The 27,120-nt window shown below is 60.3% G+C and overlaps 1 protein-coding gene and 2 long non-coding RNA genes across 3 annotated transcripts; all 3 read left to right on the plus strand.

Moving 5' to 3' along the window:
• The first annotated feature begins 17,329 nt into the window (after positions 1–17,329).
• On the plus strand, positions 17,330–19,700 carry LOC129200799 (uncharacterized). The gene is made up of 3 exons (XR_008575101.1): positions 17,330–17,659; positions 17,751–18,697; positions 19,109–19,700. It is a non-coding gene; the product is annotated as an uncharacterized LOC129200799 (long non-coding RNA).
• Positions 19,701–20,319: 619 nt separating this feature from the next.
• On the plus strand, positions 20,320–22,844 carry LOC129200802 (uncharacterized). Its single transcript, XR_008575102.1, has 3 exons — positions 20,320–20,537; positions 22,103–22,234; positions 22,538–22,844. It is a non-coding gene; the product is annotated as an uncharacterized LOC129200802 (long non-coding RNA).
• Positions 22,845–23,804: 960 nt separating this feature from the next.
• LOC129200797 (translation initiation factor IF-2-like) lies at positions 23,805–26,366 on the plus strand. Its single transcript, XM_054812055.1, has 4 exons — positions 23,805–23,843; positions 24,717–24,978; positions 25,116–25,437; positions 25,934–26,366. The coding sequence occupies exons 1-4, from the start codon at positions 23,805–23,807 to the stop codon at positions 26,274–26,276; spliced, it is 966 nt and encodes a 321-aa protein (XP_054668030.1). The 3' UTR covers positions 26,277–26,366.
• The last annotated feature ends 754 nt before the right edge of the window (positions 26,367–27,120 follow it).

The raw sequence follows: 27,120 nt of genomic DNA on the forward strand, positions 1-27,120 counted from the left end.
CACCACTCACATTGGGCTGCGGGCTCGCCTAGCCGAGCAAGGCCTCAACATAGCACCTCACGTCACTATCATCAAAAATCAGCAAATCCACCAAACTGGAAACGTCGAGACCCTGCTCCCAGGACAAAGGGGCCAGCCCCAAAACGGGTGCCTGCCCTCAAACCTCCCTCAGCGGCCCTCGCACACCACCACTCACATTGGGGCTGCGGGCTCGCCTAGCCGAGCAAGGCCTCAACATAGCACCTCACGTCACTATCATCAAAAATATGCCCAAATCCACCAAACTGGAAACGTCGAGACCCTGCTCCCAGGACAAAGGGCCAGCCCCAAAACGGGTGCCTGCCCTCAAACCTCCCTCAGCGGCCCTCGCACACCACCACTCACATTGGGGCTGCGGGCTCGCCTAGCCAAGCAAGGCCTCAACATAGCACCTCACGTCACTATCATCAAAAATATGCCCAAATCCACCAAACTGGAAACGTCGAGACCCTGCTCCCAGGACAAAGGGGCCAGCCCCAAAACGGGTGCCTGCCCTCAAACCTCCCTCAGCGGCCCTCGCACACCACCACTCACATTGGGGCTGCGGGCTCGCCTAGCCGAGCAAGGCCTCAACATAGCACCTCACGTCACTATCATCAAAAATCAGCATTCATCCACCAAACTGGAAACGTCGAGACCCTGCTCCCAGGACAAAGGGGCCAGCCCCAAAACGGGTGCCTGCCCTCAAACCTCCCTCAGCGGCCCTCGCACACCACCACTCACATTGGGGCTGCGGGCTCGCCTAGCCGAGCAAGGCCTCAACATAGCACCTCACGTCACTATCATCAAAAAATGCCCAAATCCACCAAACTGGAAACGTCGAGACCCTGCTCCCAGGACAAAGGGGCCAGCCCCAAAACGGGTGCCTGCCCTCAAACCTCCCTCAGCGGCCCTCGCACACCACCACTCACATTGGGGCTGCGGCTCGCCTAGCCGAGCAAGGCCTCAACATAGCACCTCACGTCACTATCATCAAAATATGCCCAAATCCACCAAACTGGAAACGTCGAGACCCTGCTCCCAGGACAAAGGGCCAGCCCAAAACGGGTGCCTGCCCTCAAACCTCCTCAGCGGCCCTCGCACACCACCACTCACATTGGGTCTGCGGGCTCGCCTAGCCGAGCAAGGCCTCAACATAGCACCACACGTCACTATCATCAAAAAAATGCCCAAATCCACCAAACTGGAACGTCGAGACCCTGCTCCCAGGACAAAGGTGCCAGCCCCAAAACGGGTGCCTGCCCCTCAAACCTCCCTCAGCGGCCCTCGCACACCACCACTCACATTGGGAGCTGCGGGCTCGCCTAGCCGAGCAAGGCCTCACCATAGCACCTCACGTCACTATCATCAAAATATCCCCAAATCCACCAAACTGGAAACGTCGAGACCCTGCTCCCAGGACAAAGGTGACAGCCCCAAAACGGGTGCCTGCCCTCAAACCTCCCTCAGCGGCCCTCGCACACACCACTCACATTGGGGCTGCGGGCTCGCCTAGCCGAGCAAGGCCTCAACATAGCACCTCACGTCACTATCATCAAAAAATCAGCATTCATCCTCCAAACTGGAAACGTCGAGACCCTGCTCCCAGGACAAAGGTGCCAGCCCCAAAACGGGTGCCTGCCCTCAAACCTCCCTCAGCGGCCCTCGCACACCACCACTCACATTGGGGCTGCGGGCTCGCCTAGCCGAGCAAGGCCTCAACATAGCACCTCACGTCACTATCATCAAAAATATGCCCAAATCCACCAAACTGGAAACGTCGAGACCCTGCTCCCAGGACAAAGGTGCCAGCCCCAAAACGGGTGCCTGCCCTCAAACCTCCCTCAGCGGCCCTCGCACACCACCACTCACATTGGGGCTGCGGGCTCGCCTAGCCGAGCAAGGCCTCAACATAGCACCTCACGTCACAATCATCAAAAATATGCCCAAATCCACCAAACTGGAAACGTCGAGACCCTGCTCCCAGGACAAAGGTGCCAGCCCCAAAACGGGTGCCTGCCCTCAAACCTCCCTCAGCGGCCCTCGCACACCACCACTCACATTGGGGCTGCGGGCTCGCCTAGCCGAGCAAGGCCTCAACATAGCACCTCATGTCACTATCATCAAAAAAATGCCCAAATCCACCAAACTGGAAACGTCGAGACCCTGCTCCCAGGACAAAGGTGCCAGCCCCAAAACGGGTGCCTGCCCTCAAACCTCCCTCAGCGGCCCTCGCACACCACCACTCACATTGGGGCTGCGGGCTCGCCTAGCCGAGCAAGGCCTCAACATAGCACCTCACGTCACTATCATCAAAAAATGCCCAAATCCACCAAACTGGAAACGTCGAGACCCTGCTCCCAGGACAAAGGTGCCAGCCCCAAAACGGGTGCCTGCCCTCAAACCTCCCTCAGCGGCCCTCGCACACCACCACTCACATTGGGGCTGCGGGCTCGCCTAGCCGAGCAAGGCCTCAACATAGCACCTCACGTCACTATCATCAAAAAAATGCCCAAATCCACCAAACTGGAAACGTCGAGACCCTGCTCCCAGGACAAAGGTGCCAGCCCCAAAACGGGTGCCTGCCCTCAAACCTCCCTCAGCGGCCCTCGCACACCACCACTCACATTGGGGCTGCAGGCTCGCCTAGCCGAGCAAGGCCTCAACATAGCACCTCACGTCACTATCATCAAAAAAATGCCCAAATCCACCAAACTGGAAACGTCGAGACCCTGCTCCCAGGACAAAGGTGCCAGCCCCAAAACGGGTGCCTGCCCTCAAACCTCCCTCAGCGGCCCTCGCACACCACCACTCACATTGGGGCTGCGGGCTCGCCTAGCCGAGCAAGGCCTCAACATAGCACCTCACGTCACTATCATCAAAAATATGCCCAAATCCACCAAACTGGAAACGTCGAGACCCTGCTCCCAGGACAAAGGTGACAGCCCCAAAACGGGTGCCTGCCCTCAAACCTCCCTCAGCGGCCCTCGCACACCACCACTCACATTGGGGCTGCGGGCTCGCCTAGCCGAGCAAGGCCTCAACATAGCACCTCACGTCACTATCATCAAAAATATGCCCAAATCCACCAAACTGGAAACGTCGAGACCCTGCTCCCAGGACAAAGGTGCCAGCCCCAAAACGGGTGCCTGCCCTCAAACCTCCCTCAGCGGCCCTCGCACACCACCACTCACATTGGGGCTGCGGGCTCGCCTAGCCGAGCAAGGCCTCAACATAGCACCTCACGTCACTATCATCAAAAATATGCCCAAATCCACCAAACTGGAAACGTCGAGACCCTGCTCCCAGGACAAAGGTGCCAGCCCCAAAACGGGTGCCTGCCCTCAAACCTCCCTCAGCGGCCCTCGCACACCACCACTCACATTGGGGCTGCGGGCTCGCCTAGCCGAGCAAGGCCTCAACATAGCACCTCACGTCACTATCATCAAAAAAATGCCCAAATCCACCAAACTGGAAACGTCGAGACCCTGCTCCCAGGACAAAGGTGCCAGCCCCAAAACGGGTGCCTGCCCTCAAACCTCCCTCAGCGGCCCTCGCACACCACCACTCACATTGGGGCTGCGGGCTCGCCTAGCCGAGCAAGGCCTCAACATAGCACCTCACGTCACTATCATCAAAAAAATGCCCAAATCCACCAAACTGGAAACGTCGAGACCCTGCTCCCAGGACAAAGGTGCCAGCCCCAAAACGGGTGCCTGCCCTCAAACCTCCCTCAGCGGCCCTCGCACACCACCACTCACATTGGGGCTGCGGGCTCGCCTAGCCGAGCAAGGCCTCAACATAGCACCTCACGTCACTATCATCAAAAATATGCCCAAATCCACCAAACTGGAAACGTCGAGACCCTGCTCCCAGGACAAAGGTGCCAGCCCCAAAACGGGTGCCTGCCCTCAAACCTCCCTCAGCGGCCCTCGCACACCACCACTCACATTGGGGCTGCGGGCTCGCCTAGCCGAGCAAGGCCTCAACATAGCACCTCACGTCACTATCATCAAAAATATGCCCAAATCCACCAAACTGGAAACGTCGAGACCCTGCTCCCAGGACAAAGGTGCCAGCCCCAAAACGGGTGCCTGCCCTCAAACCTCCCTCAGCGGCCCTCGCACACCACCACTCACATTGGGGCTGCGGGCTCGCCTAGCCGAGCAAGGCCTCAACATAGCACCTCACGTCACTATCATCAAAAAAATGCCCAAATCCACCAAACTGGAAACGTCGAGACCCTGCTCCCAGGACAAAGGTGCCAGCCCCAAAACGGGTGCCTGCCCTCAAACCTCCCTCAGCGGCCCTCGCACACCACCACTCACATTGGGGCTGCGGGCTCGCCTAGCCGAGCAAGGCCTCAACATAGCACCTCACGTCACTATCATCAAAAAAATGCCCAAATCCACCAAACTGGAAACGTCGAGACCCTGCTCCCAGGACAAAGGTGCCAGCCCCAAAACGGGTGCCTGCCCTCAAACCTCCCTCAGCGGCCCTCGCACACCACCACTCACATTGGGGCTGCGGGCTCGCCTAGCCGAGCAAGGCCTCAACATAGCACCTCACGTCACTATCATCAAAAAAATGCCCAAATCCACCAAACTGGAAACGTCGAGACCCTGCTCCCAGGACAAAGGTGCCAGCCCCAAAACGGGTGCCTGCCCTCAAACCTCCCTCAGCGGCCCTCGCACACCACCACTCACATTGGGGCTGCGGGCTCGCCTAGCCGAGCAAGGCCTCAACATAGCACCTCACGTCACTATCATCAAAAAAATGCCCAAATCCACCAAACTGGAAACGTCGAGACCCTGCTCCCAGGACAAAGGTGCCAGCCCCAAAACGGGTGCCTGCCCTCAAACCTCCCTCAGCGGCCCTCGCACACCACCACTCACATTGGGGCTGCGGGCTCGCCTAGCCGAGCAAGGCCTCAACATAGCACCTCATGTCACTATCATCAAAAAATATGCCCAAATCCACCAAACTGGAAACGTCGAGACCCTGCTCCCAGGACAAAGGTGCCAGCCCCAAAACGGGTGCCTGCCCTCAAACCTCCCTCAGCGGCCCTCGCACACCACCACTCACATTGGGGCTGCGGGCTCGCCTAGCCGAGCAAGGCCTCAACATAGCACCTCACGTCACTATCATCAAAAAAATGCCCAAATCCACCAAACTGGAAACGTCGAGACCCTGCTCCCAGGACAAAGGTGCCAGCCCCAAAACGGGTGCCTGCCCTCAAACCTCCCTCAGCGGCCCTCGCACACCACCACTCACATTGGGGCTGCGGGCTCGCCTAGCCGAGCAAGGCCTCAACATAGCACCTCACGTCACTATCATCAAAAATATGCCCAAATCCACCAAACTGGAAACGTCGAGACCCTGCTCCCAGGACAAAGGTGCCAGCCCCAAAACGGGTGCCTGCCCTCAAACCTCCCTCAGCGGCCCTCGCACACCACCACTCCCATTGGGGCTGCGGGCTCGCCTAGCCGAGCAAGGCCTCAACATAGCACCTCACGTCACTATCATCAAAAAAATGCCCAAATCCACCAAACTGGAAACGTCGAGACCCTGCTCCCAGGACAAAGGTGCCAGCCCCAAAACGGGTGCCTGCCCTCAAACCTCCCTCAGCGGCCCTCGCACACCACCACTCACATTGGGGCTGCGGGCTCGCCTAGCCGAGCAAGGCCTCAACATAGCACCTCACGTCACTATCATCAAAAATATGCCCAAATCCACCAAACTGGAAACGTCGAGACCCTGCTCCCAGGACAAAGGTGCCAGCCCCAAAACGGGTGCCTGCCCTCAAACCTCCCTCAGCGGCCCTCGCACACCACCACTCACATTGGGGCTGCGGGCTCGCCTAGCCGAGCAAGGCCTCAACATAGCACCTCACGTCACTATCATCAAAAAATATGCCCAAATCCACCAAACTGGAAACGTCGAGACCCTGCTCCCAGGACAAAGGTGCCAGCCCCAAAACGGGTGCCTGCCCTCAAACCTCCCTCAGCGGCCCTCGCACACCACCACTCACATTGGGGCTGCGGGCTCGCCTAGCCGAGCAAGGCCTCAACATAGCACCTCACGTCACTATCATCAAAAATATGCCCAAATCCACCAAACTGGAAACGTCGAGACCCTGCTCCCAGGACAAAGGTGACAGCCCCAAAACGGGTGCCTGCCCTCAAACCTCCCTCAGCGGCCCTCGCACACCACCACTCACATTGGGGCTGCGGGCTCGCCTAGCCGAGCAAGGCCTCAACATAGCACCTCACGTCACTATCATCAAAAATATGCCCAAATCCACCAAACTGGAAACGTCGAGACCCTGCTCCCAGGACAAAGGTGCCAGCCCCAAAACGGGTGCCTGCCCTCAAACCTCCCTCAGCGGCCCTCGCACACCACCACTCACATTGGGGCTGCGGGCTCGCCTAGCCGAGCAAGGCCTCAACATAGCACCTCACGTCACTATCATCAAAAAAATGCCCAAATCCACCAAACTGGAAACGTCGAGACCCTGCTCCCAGGACAAAGGTGCCAGCCCCAAAACGGGTGCCTGCCCTCAAACCTCCCTCAGCGGCCCTCGCACACCACCACTCACATTGGGGCTGCGGGCTCGCCTAGCCGAGCAAGGCCTCAACATAGCACCTCACGTCACTATCATCAAAAATATGCCCAAATCCACCAAACTGGAAACGTCGAGACCCTGCTCCCAGGACAAAGGTGCCAGCCCCAAAACGGGTGCCTGCCCTCAAACCTCCCTCAGCGGCCCTCGCACACCACCACTCACATTGGGGCTGCGGGCTCGCCTAGCCGAGCAAGGCCTCAACATAGCACCTCATGTCACTATCATCAAAAATATGCCCAAATCCACCAAACTGGAAACGTCGAGACCCTGCTCCCAGGACAAAGGTGCCAGCCCCAAAACGGGTGCCTGCCCTCAAACCTCCCTCAGCGGCCCTCGCACACCACCACTCACATTGGGGCTGCGGGCTCGCCTAGCCGAGCAAGGCCTCAACATAGCACCTCACGTCACTATCATCAAAAATATGCCCAAATCCACCAAACTGGAAACGTCGAGACCCTGCTCCCAGGACAAAGGTGCCAGCCCCAAAACGGGTGCCTGCCCTCAAACCTCCCTCAGCGGCCCTCGCACACCACCACTCACATTGGGGCTGCGGGCTCGCCTAGCCGAGCAAGGCCTCAACATAGCACCTCACGTCACTATCATCAAAAAAATGCCCAAATCCACCAAACTGGAAACGTCGAGACCCTGCTCCCAGGACAAAGGTGCCAGCCCCAAAACGGGTGCCTGCCCTCAAACCTCCCTCAGCGGCCCTCGCACACCACCACTCACATTGGGGCTGCGGGCTCGCCTAGCCGAGCAAGGCCTCAACATAGCACCTCACGTCACTATCATCAAAAATATGCCCAAATCCACCAAACTGGAAACGTCGAGACCCTGCTCCCAGGACAAAGGTGCCAGCCCCAAAACGGGTGCCTGCCCTCAAACCTCCCTCAGCGGCCCTCGCACACCACCACTCACATTGGGGCTGCGGGCTCGCCTAGCCGAGCAAGGCCTCAACATAGCACCTCATGTCACTATCATCAAAAAAATGCCCAAATCCACCAAACTGGAAACGTCGAGACCCTGCTCCCAGGACAAAGGTGCCAGCCCCAAAACGGGTGCCTGCCCTCAAACCTCCCTCAGCGGCCCTCGCACACCACCACTCACATTGGGGCTGCGGGCTCGCCTAGCCGAGCAAGGCCTCAACATAGCACCTCATGTCACTATCATCAAAAATATGCCCAAATCCACCAAACTGGAAACGTCGAGACCCTGCTCCCAGGACAAAGGTGCCAGCCCCAAAACGGGTGCCTGCCCTCAAACCTCCCTCAGCGGCCCTCGCACACCACCACTCACATTGGGGCTGCGGGCTCGCCTAGCCGAGCAAGGCCTCAACATAGCACCTCATGTCACTATCATCAAAAATATGCCCAAATCCACCAAACTGGAAACGTCGAGACCCTGCTCCCAGGACAAAGGTGCCAGCCCCAAAACGGGTGCCTGCCCTCAAACCTCCCTCAGCGGCCCTCGCACACCACCACTCACATTGGGGCTGCGGGCTCGCCTAGCCGAGCAAGGCCTCAACATAGCACCTCATGTCACTATCATCAAAAAAATGCCCAAATCCACCAAACTGGAAACGTCGAGACCCTGCTCCCAGGACAAAGGTGCCAGCCCCAAAACGGGTGCCTGCCCTCAAACCTCCCTCAGCGGCCCTCGCACACCACCACTCACATTGGGGCTGCGGGCTCGCCTAGCCGAGCAAGGCCTCAACATAGCACCTCACGTCACTATCATCAAAAATATGCCCAAATCCACCAAACTGGAAACGTCGAGACCCTGCTCCCAGGACAAAGGTGCCAGCCCCAAAACGGGTGCCTGCCCTCAAACCTCCCTCAGCGGCCCTCGCACACCACCACTCACATTGGGGCTGCGGGCTCGCCTAGCCGAGCAAGGCCTCAACATAGCACCTCATGTCACAATCATCAAAAAAATGCCCAAATCCACCAAACTGGAAACGTCGAGACCCTGCTCCCAGGACAAAGGTGCCAGCCCCAAAACGGGTGCCTGCCCTCAAACCTCCCTCAGCGGCCCTCGCACACCACCACTCACATTGGGGCTGCGGGCTCGCCTAGCCGAGCAAGGCCTCAACATGTCACCTCACGTCACTATCATCAAAAAAATGCCCAAATCCACCAAACTGGAAACGTCGAGACCCTGCTCCCAGGACAAAGGTGCCAGCCCCAAAACGGGTGCCTGCCCTCAAACCTCCCTCAGCGGCCCTCGCACACCACCACTCACATTGGGGCTGCGGGCTCGCCTAGCCGAGCAAGGCCTCAACATAGCACCTCACGTCACTATCATCAAAAATATGCCCAAATCCACCAAACTGGAAACGTCGAGACCCTGCTCCCAGGACAAAGGTGCCAGCCCCAATACGGGTGCCTGCCCTCAAACCTCCCTCAGCGGCCCTCGCACACCACCACTCACATTGGGGCTGCGGGCTCGCCTAGCCGAGCAAGGCCTCAACATAGCACCTCACGTCACTATCATCAAAAATATGCCCAAATCCACCAAACTGGAAACGTCGAGACCCTGCTCCCAGGACAAAGGTGCCAGCCCCAAAACGGGTGCCTGCCCTCAAACCTCCCTCAGCGGCCCTCGCACACCACCACTCACATTGGGGCTGCGGGCTCGCCTAGCCGAGCAAGGCCTCAACATAGCACCTCACGTCACTATCATCAAAAAAATGCCCAAATCCACCAAACTGGAAACGTCGAGACCCTGCTCCCAGGACAAAGGTGCCAGCCCCAAAACGGGTGCCTGCCCTCAAACCTCCCTCAGCGGCCCTCGCACACCACCACTCACATTGGGGCTGCGGGCTCGCCTAGCCGAGCAAGGCCTCAACATAGCACCTCACGTCACTATCATCAAAAATATGCCCAAATCCACCAAACTGGAAAAGTCGAGACCCTGCTCCCAGGACAAAGGTGCCAGCCCCAAAACGGGTGCCTGCCCTCAAACCTCCCTCAGCGGCCCTCGCACACCACCACTCACATTGGGGCTGCGGGCTCGCCTAGCCGAGCAAGGCCTCAACATAGCACCTCATGTCACTATCATCAAAAATATGCCCAAATCCACCAAACTGGAAACGTCGAGACCCTGCTCCCAGGACAAAGGTGCCAGCCCCAAAACGGGTGCCTGCCCTCAAACCTCCCTCAGCGGCCCTCGCACACCACCACTCACATTGGGGCTGCGGGCTCGCCTAGCCGAGCAAGGCCTCAACATGTCACCTCACGTCACTATCATCAAAAATATGCCCAAATCCACCAAACTGGAAACGTCGAGACCCTGCTCCCAGGACAAAGGTGCCAGCCCCAAAACGGGTGCCTGCCCTCAAACCTCCCTCAGCGGCCCTCGCACACCACCACTCACATTGGGGCTGCGGGCTCGCCTAGCCGAGCAAGGCCTCAACATAGCACCTCACGTCACTATCATCAAAAAAATGCCCAAATCCACCAAACTGGAAACGTCGAGACCCTGCTCCCAGGACAAAGGTGCCAGCCCCAAAACGGGTGCCTGCCCTCAAACCTCCCTCAGCGGCCCTCGCACACCACCACTCACATTGGGGCTGCGGGCTCGCCTAGCCGAGCAAGGCCTCAACATAGCACCTCATGTCACTATCATCAAAAAATGCCCAAATCCACCAAACTGGAAACGTCGAGACCCTGCTCCCAGGACAAAGGTGACAGCCCCAAAACGGGTGCCTGCCCTCAAACCTCCCTCAGCGGCCCTCGCACACCACCACTCACATTGGGGCTGCGGGCTCGCCTAGCCGAGCAAGGCCTCAACATAGCACCTCACGTCACTATCATCAAAAATATGCCCAAATCCACCAAACTGGAAACGTCGAGACCCTGCTCCCAGGACAAAGGTGCCAGCCCCAAAACGGGTGCCTGCCCTCAAACCTCCCTCAGCGGCCCTCGCACACCACCACTCACATTGGGGCTGCGGGCTCGCCTAGCCGAGCAAGGCCTCAACATAGCACCTCACGTCACTATCATCAAAAATATGCCCAAATCCACCAAACTGGAAACGTCGAGACCCTGCTCCCAGGACAAAGGTGCCAGCCCCAAAACGGGTGCCTGCCCTCAAACCTCCCTCAGCGGCCCTCGCACACCACCACTCACATTGGGGCTGCGGGCTCGCCTAGCCGAGCAAGGCCTCAACATAGCACCTCACGTCACTATCATCAAAAATCAGCCATCATCCACCAAACTGGAAACGTCGAGACCCTGCTCCCAGGACAAAGGTGCCAGCCCCAAAACGGGTGCCTGCCCTCAAACCTCCCTCAGCGGCCCTCGCACACCACCACTCACATTGGGGCTGCGGGCTCGCCTAGCCGAGCAAGGCCTCAACATAGCACCTCATGTCACTATCATCAAAAATATGCCCAAATCCACCAAACTGGAAACGTCGAGACCCTGCTCCCAGGACAAAGGTGCCAGCCCCAAAACGGGTGCCTGCCCTCAAACCTCCCTCAGCGGCCCTCGCACACCACCACTCACATTGGGGCTGCGGGCTCGCCTAGCCGAGCAAGGCCTCAACATAGCACCTTACGTCACTATCATCAAAAATATGCCCAAATCCACCAAACTGGAAACGTCGAGACCCTGCTCCCAGGACAAAGGTGCCAGCCCCAAAACGGGTGCCTGCCCTCAAACCTCCCTCAGCGGCCCTCGCACACCACCACTCACATTGGGGCTGCGGGCTCGCCTAGCCGAGCAAGGCCTCAACATAGCACCTCACGTCACTATCATCAAAAATATGCCCAAATCCACCAAACTGGAAACGTCGAGACCCTGCTCCCAGGACAAAGGTGCCAGCCCCAAAACGGGTGCCTGCCCTCAAACCTCCCTCAGCGGCCCTCGCACACCACCACTCACATTGGGGCTGCGGGCTCGCCTAGCCGAGCAAGGCCTCAACATAGCACCTCACGTCACTATCATCAAAAAAATGCCCAAATCCACCAAACTGGAAACGTCGAGACCCTGCTCCCAGGACAAAGGTGCCAGCCCCAAAACGGGTGCCTGCCCTCAAACCTCCCTCAGCGGCCCTCGCACACCACCACTCACATTGGGGCTGCGGGCTCGCCTAGCCGAGCAAGGCCTCAACATAGCACCTCACGTCACTATCATCAAAAATATGCCCAAATCCACCAAACTGGAAACGTCGAGACCCTGCTCCCAGGACAAAGGTGCCAGCCCCAAAACGGGTGCCTGCCCTCAAACCTCCCTCAGCGGCCCTCGCACACCACCACTCACATTGGGGCTGCGCGCTCGCCTAGCCGAGCAAGGCCTCAACATAGCACCTCACGTCACTATCGGCAAAAATCAGCATTCATGCTCCAAACTGGAAACGTCGAGACCCTGCTCCCAGGACAAAGGTGCCAGCCCCAAAACGGGTGCCTGCCCTCAAACCTCCCTCAGCGGCCCTCGCACACCACCACTCACATTGGGGCTGCGGGCTCGCCTAGCCGAGCAAGGCCTCAACATAGCACCTCAGGTCACTATCATCAAAAATATGCCCAAATCCACCAAACTGGAAACGTCGAGACCCTGCTCCCAGGACAAAGGTGCCAGCCCCAAAACGGGTGCCTGCCCTCAAACCTCCCTCAGCGGCCCTCGCACACCACCACTCACATTGGGGCTGCGGGCTCGCCTAGACGAGCAAGGCCTCAACATAGCACCTCATGTCACTATCATCAAAAATATGCCCAAATCCACCAAACTGGAAACGTCGAGACCCTGCTCCCAGGACAAAGGTGCCAGCCCCAAAACGGGTGCCTGCCCTCAAACCTCCCTCAGCGGCCCTCGCACACCACCACTCACATTGGGGCTGCGGGCTCGCCTAGCCGAGCAAGGCCTCAACATAGCACCTCACGTCACTATCATCAAAAATATGCCCAAATCCACCAAACTGGAAACGTCGAGACCCTGCTCCCAGGACAAAGGTGCCAGCCCCAAAACGGGTGCCTGCCCTCAAACCTCCCTCAGCGGCCCTCGCACACCACCACTCACATTGGGGCTGCGGGCTCGCCTAGCCGAGCAAGGCCTCAACATAGCACCTCATGTCACTATCATCAAAAAAATGCCCAAATCCACCAAACTGGAAACGTCGAGACCCTGCTCCCAGGACAAAGGTGCCAGCCCCAAAACGGGTGCCTGCCCTCAAACCTCCCTCAGCGGCCCTCGCACACCACCACTCACATTGGGGCTGCGGGCTCGCCTAGCCGAGCAAGGCCTCAACATAGCACCTCACGTCACTATCATCAAAAATATGCCCAAATCCACCAAACTGGAAACGTCGAGACCCTGCTCCCAGGACAAAGGTGCCAGCCCCAAAACGGGTGCCTGCCCTCAAACCTCCCTCAGCGGCCCTCGCACACCACCACTCACATTGGGGCTGCGGGCTCGCCTAGCCGAGCAAGGCCTCAACATAGCACCTCATGTCACTATCATCAAAAAAATGCCCAAATCCACCAAACTGGAAACGTCGAGACCCTGCTCCCAGGACAAAGGTGCCAGCCCCAAAACGGGTGCCTGCCCTCAAACCTCCCTCAGCGGCCCTCGCACACCACCACTCACATTGGGGCTGCGGGCTCGCCTAGCCGAGCAAGGCCTCAACATAGCACCTCACGTCACTATCATCAAAAATATGCCCAAATCCACCAAACTGGAAACGTCGAGACCCTGCTCCCAGGACAAAGGTGCCAGCCCCAAAACGGGTGCCTGCCCTCAAACCTCCCTCAGCGGCCCTCGCACACCACCACTCACATTGGGGCTGCGGGCTCGCCTAGCCGAGCAAGGCCTCAACATAGCACCTCACGTCACTATCATCAAAAAAAATGCCCAAATCCACCAAACTGGAAACGTCGAGACCCTGCTCCCAGGACAAAGGTGCCAGCCCCAAAACGGGTGCCTGCCCTCAAACCTCCCTCAGCGGCCCTCGCACACCACCACTCACATTGGGGCTGCGGGCTCGCCTAGCCGAGCAAGGCCTCAACATAGCACCTCATGTCACTATCATCAAAAAAATGCCCAAATCCACCAAACTGGAAACGTCGAGACCCTGCTCCCAGGACAAAGGTGACAGCCCCAAAACGGGTGCCTGCCCTCAAACCTCCCTCAGCGGCCCTCGCACACCACCACTCACATTGGGGCTGCGGGCTCGCCTAGCCGAGCAAGGCCTCAACATAGCACCTCACGTCACTATCATCAAAAATATGCCCAAATCCACCAAACTGGAAACGTCGAGACCCTGCTCCCAGGACAAAGGTGCCAGCCCCAAAACGGGTGCCTGCCCTCAAACCTCCCTCAGCGGCCCTCGCACACCACCACTCACATTGGGGCTGCGGGCTCGCCTAGCCGAGCAAGGCCTCAACATAGCACCTCACGTCACTATCATCAAAAAAATGCCCAAATCCACCAAACTGGAAACGTCGAGACCCTGCTCCCAGGACAAAGGTGCCAGCCCCAAAACGGGTGCCTGCCCTCAAACCTCCCTCAGCGGCCCTCGCACACCACCACTCACATTGGGGCTGCGGGCTCGCCTAGCCGAGCAAGGCCTCAACATAGCACCTCACGTCACTATCATCAAAAATCAGCATTAATCCTCCAAACTGGAAACGTCGAGACCCTGCTCCCAGGACAAAGGTGCCAGCCCCAAAACGGGTGCCTGCCCTCAAACCTCCCTCAGCGGCCCTCGCACACCACCACTCACATTGGGGCTGCGGGCTCGCCTAGCCGAGCAAGGCCTCAACATAGCACCTCATGTCACTATCATCAAAAATATGCCCAAATCCACCAAACTGGAAACGTCGAGACCCTGCTCCCAGGACAAAGGTGACAGCCCCAAAACGGGTGCCTGCCCTCAAACCTCCCTCAGCGGCCCTCGCACACCACCACTCACATTGGGGCTGCGGGCTCGCCTAGCCGAGCAAGGCCTCAACATAGCACCTCATGTCACTATCATCAAAAATATGCCCAAATCCACCAAACTGGAAACGTCGAGACCCTGCTCCCAGGACAAAGGTGCCAGCCCCAAAACGGGTGCCTGCCCTCAAACCTCCCTCAGCGGCCCTCGCACACCACCACTCACATTGGGGCTGCGGGCTCGCCTAGCCGAGCAAGGCCTCAACATAGCACCTCACGTCACAATCGTCAAAAATCAGCATTCATCCTCCAAACTGGAAACGTCGAGACCCTGCTCCCAGGACAAAGGTGCCAGCCCCAAAACGGGTGCCTGCCCTCAAACCTCCCTCAGCGGCCCTCGCACACCACCACTCACATTGGGGCTGCGGGCTCGCCTAGCCGAGCAAGGCCTCAACATAGAGCCTCATGTCACTATCATCAAAAAAATGCCCAAATCCACCAAACTGGAAACGTCGAGACCCTGCTCCCAGGACAAAGGTGCCAGCCCCAAAACGGGTGCCTGCCCTCAAACCTCCCTCAGCGGCCCTCGCACACCACCACTCACATTGGGGCTGCGGGCTCGCCTAGCCGAGCAAGGCCTCAACATAGCACCTCACGTCACTATCATCAAAAATATGCCCAAATCCACCAAACTGGAAACGTCGAGACCCTGCTCCCAGGACAAAGGTGCCAGCCCCAAAACGGGTGCCTGCCCTCAAACCTCCCTCAGCGGCCCTCGCACACCACCACTCACATTGGGGCTGCGGGCTCGCCTAGCCGAGCAAGGCCTCAACATAGCACCTTATGTCACTATCATCAAAAAATGCCCAAATCCACCAAACTGGAAACGTCGAGACCCTGCTCCCAGGACAAAGGTGCCAGCCCCAAAACGGGTGCCTGCCCTCAAACCTCCCTCAGCGGCCCTCGCACACCACCACTCACATTGGGGCTGCGGGCTCGCCTAGCCGAGCAAGGCCTCAACATAGCACCTCACGTCACTATCATCAAAAATATGCCCAAATCCACCAAACTGGAAACGTCGAGACCCTGCTCCCAGGACAAAGGTGCCAGCCCCAAAACGGGTGCCTGCCCTCAAACCTCCCTCAGCGGCCCTCGCACACCACCACTCACATTGGGGCTGCGGGCTCGCCTAGCCGAGCAAGGCCTCAACATAGCACCTCATGTCACTATCATCAAAAAAATGCCCAAATCCACCAAACTGGAAACGTCGAGACCCTGCTCCCAGGACAAAGGTGCCAGCCCCAAAACGGGTGCCTGCCCTCAAACCTCCCTCAGCGGCCCTCGCACACCACCACTCACATTGGGGCTGCGGGCTTGCCTAGCCAAGCAAGGCCTCAACATAGCACCTCACGTCACTATCATCAAAAAATGCCCAAATCCACCAAACTGGAAACGTCGAGACCCTGCTCCCAGGACAAAGGTGCCAGCCCCAAAACGGGTGCCTGCCCTCAAACCTCCCTCAGCGGCCCTCGCACACCACCACTCACATTGGGGCTGCGGGCTCGCCTAGCCGAGCAAGGCCTCAACATAGCACCTCACGTCACTATCATCAAAAATATGCCCAAATCCACCAAACTGGAAACGTCGAGACCCTGCTCCCAGGACAAAGGTGCCAGCCCCAAAACGGGTGCCTGCCCTCAAACCTCCCTCAGCGGCCCTCGCACACCACCACTCACATTGGGGCTGCGGGCTCGCCTAGCCGAGCAAGGCCTCAACATAGCACCTCATGTCACTATCATCAAAAAAATGCCCAAATCCACCAAACTGGAAACGTCGAGACCCTGCTCCCAGGACAAAGGTGCCAGCCCCAAAACGGGTGCCTGCCCTCAAACCTCCCTCAGCGGCCCTCGCACACCACCACTCACATTGGGGCTGCGGGCTCGCCTAGCCGAGCAAGGCCTCAACATAGCACCTCATGTCACTATCATCAAAAATATGCCCAAATCCACCAAACTGGAAACGTCGAGACCCTGCTCCCAGGACAAAGGTGCCAGCCCCAAAACGGGTGCCTGCCCTCAAACCTCCCTCAGCGGCCCTCGCACACCACCACTCACATTGGGGCTGCGGGCTCGCCTAGCCGAGCAAGGCCTCAACATAGCACCTCACGTCACTATCATCAAAAATATGCCCAAATCCACCAAACTGGAAACGTCGAGACCCTGCTCCCAGCACAAAGGTGCCAGCCCCAAAACGGGTGCCTGCCCTCAAACCTCCCTCAGCGGCCCTCGCACACCACCACTCACATTGGGGCTGCGGGCTCGCCTAGCCGAGCAAGGCCTCAACATAGCACCTCACGTCACAATCGGCAAAAAAATGCCCAAATCCACCAAACTGGAAACGTCGAGACCCTGCTCCCAGGACAAAGGTGCCAGCCCCAAAACGGGTGCCTGCCCTCAAACCTCCCTCAGCGGCCCTCGCACACCACCACTCACATTGGGGCTGCGGGCTCCCCTAGCCGAGCAAGGCCTCAACATAGCACCTTATATCACTATCATCAGAAAAATGCCCAAATCCACCAAAATGGAAACGTCGAGACCCTGCTCCCAGGACAAAGGTGACAGCCCCAAAACGGGTGCCTGCCCTCAAACCTCCCTCAGCGGCCCTCGCACACCACCACTCACACTGGGGCTGCGGGCTCGCCTAGCCAAGCAAGGCCTCAGCATAGCACCTCACGTCACCATCATCTGTGGTGGGTTGAGCCTGGGTCCGGGCCAGGTGCCCACCAGAGCCGCTCTCTCTCTCCCCTCATTCACAAGTTCCAGGCCGGACCGCTGGACCCGTGCAGAGGGGAGCCCACGTGACGTGGTTTAGCCCCAGCCGGCAGCTGGGTGCCACGCGCCGCTCACCCACCCCTCCCCCGGCGGGCTGGGGAAGAGAACGGAAAAACAACGGCAAAGCCTCGAGGGTTGGGAGAAGGGCAGTTTACTGGGACAGCAAGGGAGAGGGAAACAATCAACAACAGTACTGATAACAGATATTCACAATGGGTGATAACAAAGAACAATTTACCGATCCGACCGGACGCTCAGCCTGTCCCAGAGCCACACCAAACCCGCCCCTGCCCGACCAGCCCCCTTTTATGGTGAGCATGATGTCACACGGTATGGAATAGCCCCCGGCCAGCTTGGGTCACCTGTCCTGGCTCTTTGTGAAATTAACTCTGTCCTTGCCAGAACCAGGACACCACGCCAGGGCAGGATTGCTGGCAGGACTTGTGACCCCGTGGGGGACCCCACGCTGGAGCAGTTTGCTCCTGAAGGTCTGCACCCCGTGAGAGGGACTCGATGCTGGAGCAGGGGAACGATGAGAGGAGTCCTCCCCCTGAGGCTGAAGAGGCGGCAGAAACACCGTGAGATGAACTGACCGTAACCCCCACTCCCCGTCCCCCTGTGCCGCTGAGGGGGGGAAGGTTGAAGCCGGGAGTGAAGTTGAGCCCGGGAAGATGGGAGGGGTGGGGGGAGGTGTTTTAAGAGTTGATTTTATTTTCTCATTGCTCTACTCTGTTTTGCCTAGTAATACATTAGATGAATTCCCTCTCTCAGTTTGGTCTCTTTTGCTCGTGACAACAATTAGCGAGTGATCTCTCCCTGTCCTTATCTCGACCCACAAGCATTTCGTTATGCCTTTTCTCCCCTGTTTGGTGAATGAGGGGAGTGAGACAGCGGCTCTGGTGGGCACCTGGCCCCCAGCCAGGCTCAACCCACCACAAGGGGAAGCTTCTAGCAGCTTCTCACAGAAGCCACCCCTGTAACCCCCCGCTACCAAAACCTTGCCACGCAAACCCAACACATTGGGGTGGGGGGGAAGCGATTTTTAGGGGCAAACGGTACCGATTTGGGGTCGGCTTGGGATCTTCTGAACCACAGGGTTCAGGACCAGACACCTTTGTTCGGTGCCAGCCCTTTACCAAGGGTTTAGGCGCTGCTCGTCGCCCCTCTTCCTAATTTTTTTTTTTTGGGGGGGTGGGGTGGGGGTGTTTTTCCTTCCCTTTCTCCTATTTTTAGGTTCAGGTGAATCCCAAATACATCGTCCTGGAGTCGGACTTCACCAACAACGTGGTGAGGTGCAACATCCATTACACCGGGCGCTACGTCGCCACGACAAACTGCAAGATTTCCCAGTAAGGAGATGTCCCTCTGTCCTTCTGTCCTTCCCTTGGCAAAAAAACCCCAACAAAACAACCCAAAAAAACCCAAACCCCCCAAAACCCACAGAGATGGGGTGGGACGCGAGCGGTTTAATTCCTTTTCTTCTCCGCTTACGCCCGGGTTTTCTGCCCGAGCATCCGACAAAGAGCTGGATGCGGCCAGCGGTGGAGCTGGGGGGGGGGTCGGTGTTTCGCTCCTTTTGGGGTGTTTATATTGAATTTCCTTGTTATTCCAGGGAAGAACGAAGCTGAATTTCAAAAGAAATCCCTGCTCTGCTTTTGACAGAATGGTTTTAAATGTCTTCCTGAGCGCATTGCCCAAATCCTGACTTTTTTTCTTTCTTTTTTTTTTTCTTTTTTTTTTTCTTTTTTTTTTTCTTTCAGATCTTGATGGGAGCGGGGCCGGAGGGACGTCACCTGCCCCAACCCCTGTCCCCCCCTCGAGAAAGTGCCTCAGCTGGCTCCTCTGGCCCACGGGAGACCCCGGAGCCCATCAGCAGCTCCTCCACACCCCCCCCGCCCCCAAAACCCCCACCATTTCTTTACGTTCAAAGGAGGGGAAGCGAGAATGACTCCTTGAAATATTTTTTTATACTTAACTTTTCTTTAACCTTTGGGGGTTTTTTTGATTTCCTAAGGGAAACGGATGCTAAGTTTTAGCCGGAATAAAGGCCGGGGCCCGTAAATGCCGTATAAATGCTGTAAATCACATATTAGCAATAGTAGCCTTTAACCCCTTCGGCATTATTTTTTTTTTTTTGCGGGGGGGGGAGCGGGAGAGGAAAGAAGACAGCCCGGGGTGAAGAAGACACCCCAGATTTGGAGGTGCTGCCCCGGTAGGGATGCTCGACTCCTCGATGCTCCGGGATGCTCCGGTTGTTTTGGGGGCCGAAGGTGCTGGAAATCCCGTCGCCATACGGGGGGGGCTTGCTCCCTCTGTTCGGCCTGTAAAAATAGGAAGGGAGCCCTTGAGATGACTGGAAGTCTTGTTTTATTATTATTTTTACTAATATTATTATTATTGTTATTATTATTGTTATTATTGTTATTTTCACAAGCTTTAAAACCAGAAATCATTAAAACACGTTGCTTTGGAGGGTTCGGTGTTTAATGCCACCGCGACGGGGTGTCCTGGGGGGGGGGGGCACCACTGGGATGGGGGGTGACCCCAGGGGATGGGGGGTGACTCGGGGGGATGGGGGGGTGACCCCAGGGGATGGGGGGTGACCCCAGGGAAACCCATGGGCTTTTTTTCCCCGTTGCCCTTTCATCCTGGACGCTGGAGAGCAAAGGGCACAACGCCTGAGGGGGGGAAAGGATGCAACACCCCCCCCCACCCCCCCCAAAAGACCCCCCAAGTGATGTCTGCTGCCTGCCCTGCCTGGGGGGGGCTGTGGGGCACAGCCACCCTCCTGCCGACACCCTTTGTGCCACGGCCCCCCCGCCAGCTCTTGTGTGTCCCCCCCCTTCCCCCGTGTCCCCCCCGGCCCCGGGCCCAGGCAGGCCCCGCCCCTTTCCCCGCCCCGGTCCCGGCAACCCCCGGGGGGGGGGGAACTGCGGGGAGGGGCGGGGCGGGGCGGGGCGGAAGGGGCCGGGCAAGGGAACGGAACGGAAGGGGAGGGAAGCGGGAGAGGCGCTGGGTTCCCCGGGGCAGGAAGCGGCGGCCGGGGGCTCCGGGAAGGGCCCGGGTGAGGGGCGCCTCCGGGTCCCGGCAGCCATGCCCTTGTCTCCCTCCCGGGCACGGAGCCGGGGCCCGGCGGGGCGGCGAAGCGCGGCGAGGGACCGGGAGCGGGAGCGGCAGCACCGAGCCCAGGTGAGGGACGCCGGGGGGTTCCGGGGCTGGGAGGGGGCGGTCTGGCGCCGGGGGCGGCTGCTGGGCGCGGGCCGGGCCCTGCCGGGGAGCCCCAGCCCCGGGGGCCTCGCTGGGGACGGCCCTGCCCGGCCCCGGCCCTCTGCCCGCCGGGGCTGGCCGTGCAGCCCAAGGCCGGCCCTGCATCGGTGTAGCTCCAGCCCAGGGAAATTTCAGCTCCAGCCCTACAGTTTTTATTTGAACTCCAGTTCTGTGGTCTTTGGGTTTGCTCCAGCCCCACAGCAGTGATTTCGGCCCCAGGCCTATGGTCCTTAGCCCAGCTCTGTGTGATTTCAGCCTCAGCCCTTCTGGTCTGTATTTCAGCTCCACTCCCAGCCCGACTGCAGTGATTTCAGCTCTGGCCCTACAGTTTTTATTCCAGCTCTGAGTGATTTCAGCTTTGGCCCTAAAGTTTTTATTTCAGCTCCAGGTTCGGTGTTTCAGCTCCAGCCGCAGTCGTTCTTCAGCCCCAGCTCTGTCCTGGCTCAGCTCCAGCCCCACAGCAGTGATTTCAGCCCCAGCCCTGCCATCTTTAGTCCAGCTCTGGGTGATTTCAGCTCAGGCCCTGTGGTTTTTATTTCAGCTCTGAGTGATTTCAGCCCCGGCCCTACAGTTTAGATTTCAACTCCAGCTCCAGGTTTGTTATTTCAGCTCCAGCCCCACAGCAGTGATTTCAGCCCTGGCCCTACAGTTTTTATTTCAGCTCTGAGTGATTTCAGCTCTGGCCGTACAGTATTTATTTCAGCTCTGGCCCTGAAGGATTTCTTTCAGCTCCAGCCCCAGGTTCAGTATTTCAGCTGTTAGATTTCAGCTCCGACCCTACAGTTTTTAGTCCAGCTCTGTTAGATTTCAGCCCCAGCTGTACAGTTTTTATTTCAGCTTCAGGTTTGGTATTTCAGCTCCAGCTGCAGTCGTTCTTCAGCCCGAGCCCCACATCAGACATTTCAGCCCCGGCACTACAGTTTTTATTCCAGCTCTGAGTGATTTCAGCTCCAGGTTCGGTGTTTCAGCTCCAGCCGCAGTCGTCCTTCAGCCCCAGCTCTGTCACATCTCAGCTCCAGCCCCACAGCAGTGATTTCAGCTCCAGCCCTGCCATCTTTATTCAAGCTCTGAGATTTCAGCTCTGGCCCTATGCTCTGTATTTCAGCTGCATTCCCAGCCCCACAGCAGTGATTTGAGCCCCAGCCCAAAAGTTTTTATTTCGCCTCCAGTTCTACGGCATTTCAGCCCCACAGCAGTGATTGCAGCCCCAGCCCTACCATCTTTATTCCAGCTCTGAGTGATTTCAGTTCTGATCCTACAGATTTTATTTCAGCTCCAGGTTCGGTGTTTCAGCTCCAGCCGCAGTCGTTCTTCCGCTCCAGCTCTGTCACGTCTCAGCCGCAGCCCCACAGCAGTGATTTCAGCTCCAACCCTGCCATCCTGATTTCATCTCCCACCCTACAGTAGCTATTGAACCCCAGGATTTCCACTCCAGGCCTGTGCTGTTTCCCCTCCCACCCCCCCACTCTTCATTTCACCCCCCCCAGCCTCACAGACTTTCTTACGGCTCCAGCTCTGCGTTGTTTCAGCTCCAGCCCTGCAGTGTTTAGCTCAGCCTCAGCTCTACATCTTCCTGCTGCCTCCGTGTTCTCACAGCAGCTCTGGGGGCTGTTGATAAGGTAGTAAGTCAATCACTGTCATCACTCAACTATCAAAACTGTCCCACTGTGTCTGTGCCCTGAATAAAGTGTTCCTGTTGTGTGTGTGTCCCCATTTCAGAGGGGAGTTTGGCCTGGTGCATGCTGGCATCCCGTGTTTCAGGGGCAAATAAAACCAGACCCCCACCTCTGGTGAGGGTCCCACAGCCCTGCCACCACCCCCCCCCCAGTGTTTGGGGGCTGGGAGCAGCCACTGGGCCACCTCTTCCCTGTCCCAGAAGCCACCACTTGGGCTGGTTCTGAGCCCCAACCCCCCCCTCACAGCTTGTTTTCAGGCCCAGAAACACAGCACTCTGGGGACTTTTGGAGCAGCTGAACCCCAGGACTGAGCTGGGCTGTTCAGCCCCAACCACAGAACTTCATCCTCCTTTGGGGGGCTGGAAACACCCTTGAGGCTGCTGCTGTGGCCCATGTGTGAAGGGAAAGGGGGGCCACAGCCCAGGGAGTGCTTGGGAACTGCGGGCACCCACCCAGACAGGGAAAGCTTTATTGCACTTTATTCCACTTGATTTTTCAGTTATTGTTATGCATTACACTTCTTGTAATAAACCAACACAATAGCTTTATTAGCAGTACTAGTTACAGTATTGTTTAAAAGCCAAGCGCGCCCCCCTCCCCCCACCCGCGGCAACATCCGCGGGGAGCCGGGCCCGGGAACCCCCACGCAGCCCGGCCGCGCCCCGACCCCCCACCCGACCCCCGCTGGGGCTCGGCACCCGCCCCCTGTAGCGGCCGGCGCCCCTCCTCGCTCGGCGCCGCTCCGGCCGCCGCTGCCCGACACAAGCGGGGAAGAGCCAACAGAACGCGACCTGGCTGTCACGCCGGGCACGGACCCAAGCGGCACCCCCGTCCCAGGGCATCGCCCGCCCGGGCCGCGTCTCCCCGACCACCTCCCGCCCGGCGCCGTCGACCGCAAGGCTCCCGCCCCCGGAACACACCGCGAACCCGCCCGCACAGTGGCTCGGGCCCGGTCAGACGCAGGGGGCCCACGGCCGGACACTACTGCCCGCCGCCCCAGGACTGAGCTGTTCAGCCCCAAACACAGCACTTAGTCCTCGCTTGGGGGGGGCTGGCTGGAAACACCCCCAGGGGCTGCTGCTCCTCTGGCCCATGTGTGAGGGGGAAGGCACCCGCCCAGGGCCCCGGGCAGGGAGTGCTTGGGAACTGGGGCGGGGGGGGGGCGGCAGGGGGCACCTCCCGCGGGGAGGAACCGGCCCTGGGGCACTGGGGGCAGCACCCACCCACCCTCCCCCGGGGAAAGCTTTATTGCACTGGATTACACTTTATTATCGCACCGTTACGGTTACACAGCGTGCTTACAGGACCATCATAAACCAGCAAGAGTTCTTTATTCTCTGTAGTTGCAGCAGTATTTAAGCCCCAGCCTCCACAGCCCCGCTCCCCACAGCCCCGCTCCCCACAGCCCCGCTCCCCACAGGAGCCGGGCCCGGTCCCCCCCAGCCCGGCCCGGCCCAGCCCAGTCGCACCCCGGTCCTGCTCGGCACCCGAACCGGTCGTCGCGTCCCCCCACATGCCCCGGGCAGCGGCCGGCGCCCTTCCCGCCCCTGCGGCACCGGCACCCGCTCGGCGCCGCTCCGGCCTCCGGGGCCGCCGCTGCCCGACACAAGCGGGGAGCAGCCGCCGGCACGGGAACCCGCTCCCACCCACGGCCCGGACCGGCACCCCCGACCCGGGACACGGCCCGCCCGGGCCCGCGTCTGACCGGGTCTCCCCCGCCCGGCACCCCCGGCCCCAGCACACACCGCGGGCCCGCCCGCGCGAACGGAGGCCCCGGCCCGGCCAGACACACGGGAACCGCGGCCGACCACCGCTGCCAGCCACCCCGCTCCCAGCGCCCCCCCGGCCCGGCTCACCGGCGCTCCTGAGCCCGCGGGGCGGCAGCAGCACCACCCCCACGGCCGCTCCCCACGGCCGCCGCCACACACTGACAGCGCCGCCGGCCCGCGCAAGCGCTCTACCCTCTCGGGCCCCGCCCCCACCCCCGACCAGCCCACCCGTGCCCCGCCCATCTCCGCGCCGCCCAATCGCGACCCGTCCTTTCCCTCCGGCCACGCCCCATCCCGTCCATCTCCGCCCAATCGCGGCCCGCCCTTTCACTCCTGCCACGCCCCATCCCGTCCATCTCCGCGCCGCCCAATCCCGGCCCGCCCTTTCCCTCCGGCCACGCCCCATCCCGTCCATCTCCGCGCCGCCCAATCCCGGCCCGCCCTTTCCCTCCGGCCACGCCCCATCCCGTCCATCTCCGCGCCGCCCAATCGCGGCCCGCCCTTTCACTCCGGCCCCGCTGAACCCGCTCCGGGAGAGCCGACCCGCAAGGAGTCGCGGTTTCCGGGTCCCGCCCCGTTCTCCCTCTCAGCCCCGCTCCCGGAGGGCGCCCGGCCCGGGCAGTCCCGGCGGCAGCTGAGGCCCTTCCCGGCTTTAGGGGCTTGAACGGGAACCGGGGGCGGCCTCGCTGCGGAGCCCCTGCCCGCTCTCCCCGGCACACCGACAGCGGCTGCCGGGGCTACTGCAGCGGGGCCGCGACCCCTCGAGTCTCCCGGCAGCGGCCCCCGCGGCTGCGCGGGGCACAGGCTGGGCTCCGGGTCCCGGCAGCCATGCCCTTGTCTCCCTCCCGGGCACGGAGCCGGGGCCCGGCGGGGCGGCGAAGCGCGCCGAGGGACCGGGAGCGGCAGCACCGAGCCCAGGTGAGGGACGCCGGGGGGTTCCGGGGCTGGGGGGGGGCGGTCTGGCGCCGGGGGAGCCCTGTCTCCCTGCCCGGCCCCGGCCCTCTGCCCGCCGGGGCTGGCCGTGCAGCCCAAGGCTCCCACGCGCTTCATTGCAGCTCCCGCCTGGCCCAGCTCCGCTCAGGGACGCTCCGGCTCGGCACCAGCTCGGCTCCAGCCCCGCGCTCGGCGCTTCGGCCCCGGCTCCGGCCCGGAGGCGTCTGCGCTCCCGGTGCTGGGCGCTGCGGGGAACAGATGCTGCTGCTGCTGCTGCTGCTGCTTCCGACAGCTCCGGCTGAGGGGAACCCGGGCTGCTGCCCTCTCTGGCTCAGGAAAGCTCCGGCTTGTTCCAGCTCCGGCTGATGGACGCTCCAGCCCCGCATGGCTGCAGCTGCAGCTCCAGCCCCGTGTGATTTCGGCTCCCGATGCCGCCCGCTCCAGGTAAGAGACGCTCCGGCCGACGGACGAGCTGTCTCGTTCCCCGTCTCCCCGGCGCCAAGTTCGGTCCTTTGCCGGCCGAGGCGGGAGCCCAGGCTGCTCAGCACGGCGTTACCCAGGGGGTTCAGTCCCTCATTTTTGCCGTAAATATGGTAAATGCGGCTGTGCGGAGCGACGGAATCGCCCCCCTTAAGGGCTGGCTGGGCTCCTCGGTCACCGCCGCTGCTCGGGTCACCGCTCCGTGCGGGGGGTGTGTGTGTCCATCGTCGCTGCTCCAAACCCGCTTCCCGCAGGGGGTTCTGCTGGATTCCGGCCGTGGCTTTGTGCCCGCTGTCACGGAAGGGTCGGTCTTCTCTGGGGTGTCCTCGGCTTGGGTCTGGGGGTCACGTGGGGGGTGGGGGGGCCCAGGGAAAAGCTGCGACCCCCAGGCAGCATTCGTTCTGTCGCAGTTTCCAGCTCGCCTTTCGCACGGGCTCAGGGACCCGCCGGCTTGTTGCAGCTCCGGCTCCTCCACGCTCCGGCCGATGGACGTCCCACCTCGTCCCACCCCTGCCCGCTCCGGCCGAGAGACGCTCCTGCTCCTGACAGCCCCGGGGGCTTTTGTCCAGCTCCGGCCCTGCGTCATTTTGGGCCCAGCCGAGACACCGGACGTTCCCGTTTCTCGCAGCTCCAGCCCTACAGCTCCTCCCAGCTCTGCCCAATGGACGCTCGAGCCCTGCGTGAGCTCCTGCTGCTTCCAGCTCCAGGCGCCGGACGCTCGGCTGGTTCCCCTCCCGCTGAGGGGCCCCCAGCTCGGAGTCAGAGCTGCTCCCCAGCTCTGGGGGCTGGTGACGAGGTCGTAAATCAATCACTGTCATCGCTCAAGTACCACCCCTGTCTGGCCCTTGAATAAAGCCTCGGTGCCCCCATTTTCGCCCAGAGACTATCTCAGACGTTGAGTTCGGCCTGGTGCATGCCAGCGTCCCGCGCTTCGGGGGCAAACGCGACCGGACCCCCACCTCCGGTGAGGGTCCCGCAGCCCTGCCCCACCCACCCACCGACTTCCCCCCACCCCCAGAGCTGGCATTTGGGGGCTGGGAAGGGCTGCTCAGGCTCCAGTTCCCAGCCCCTAAAGGCAGCGCTTGGGCTGGTTCTGAGCCCCAACACCCTGCAGGCCACCCCCACCCCCTGCCAGCTTGTTTTCAGGCCCAGAAACGCAGCACTGGGCTCCATTTCCAAGCTCTGAAAACGCAGCACTTTTAGTCTCTTCTTTGGACTGAGCTGCTGAACCCCAGGACTGAGCTGTTCAGCCCCAAACACAGCACTTAGTCCTCGCTTGGGGGGGGCTGGCTGGAAACACCCCCCGGGGCTGCTGCTCCTCTGGCCCATGTGTGAGGGGGAAGGCACCCGCCCAGGGCCCCGGGCAGGGAGTGCTTGGGAACTGGGGGGGGGGGGGGGGGGGCGGCAGGGGGCCCCACCCGCGGGGAGGAACCGGCCCTGGGGCACTGGGGGCAGCACCCACCCACCCCCCCCCCCGGGGAAAGCTTTATTGCACTGGATTACACTTTATTATCGTACCGTTATGGTTACACAGCGTGCTTACAGGACCATCATAAACCAGCAAGAGTTCTTTATTCTCTGTAGTTGCAGCAGTATTTAAGCCCCAGCCTCCACAGCCCCGCTCCCCACAGCCGCAGCCCCCGCAGG

This window comes from Grus americana, unplaced genomic scaffold (assembly GCF_028858705.1).
Source record: "Grus americana isolate bGruAme1 unplaced genomic scaffold, bGruAme1.mat scaffold_507, whole genome shotgun sequence".
In the NCBI taxonomy this organism is placed as follows: Eukaryota; Metazoa; Chordata; class Aves; order Gruiformes; family Gruidae; genus Grus; species Grus americana.

Coding starts and splice junctions, on each gene's coding strand:
- LOC129200797 (XM_054812055.1), top strand. CDS start 23,805: ATGCCCCGGGCAGCGGCCGGCGCCCTTCCCGCCCCTGCG. Junction 24,979..25,115: donor AGCGGCAGCACCGAGCCCAG/GTGAGGGACGCC, acceptor GCTTCATTGCAG/CTCCCGCCTGGCCCAGCTCC. Junction 25,438..25,933: donor CCCGATGCCGCCCGCTCCAG/GTAAGAGACGCT, acceptor GGCTTGTTGCAG/CTCCGGCTCCTCCACGCTCC.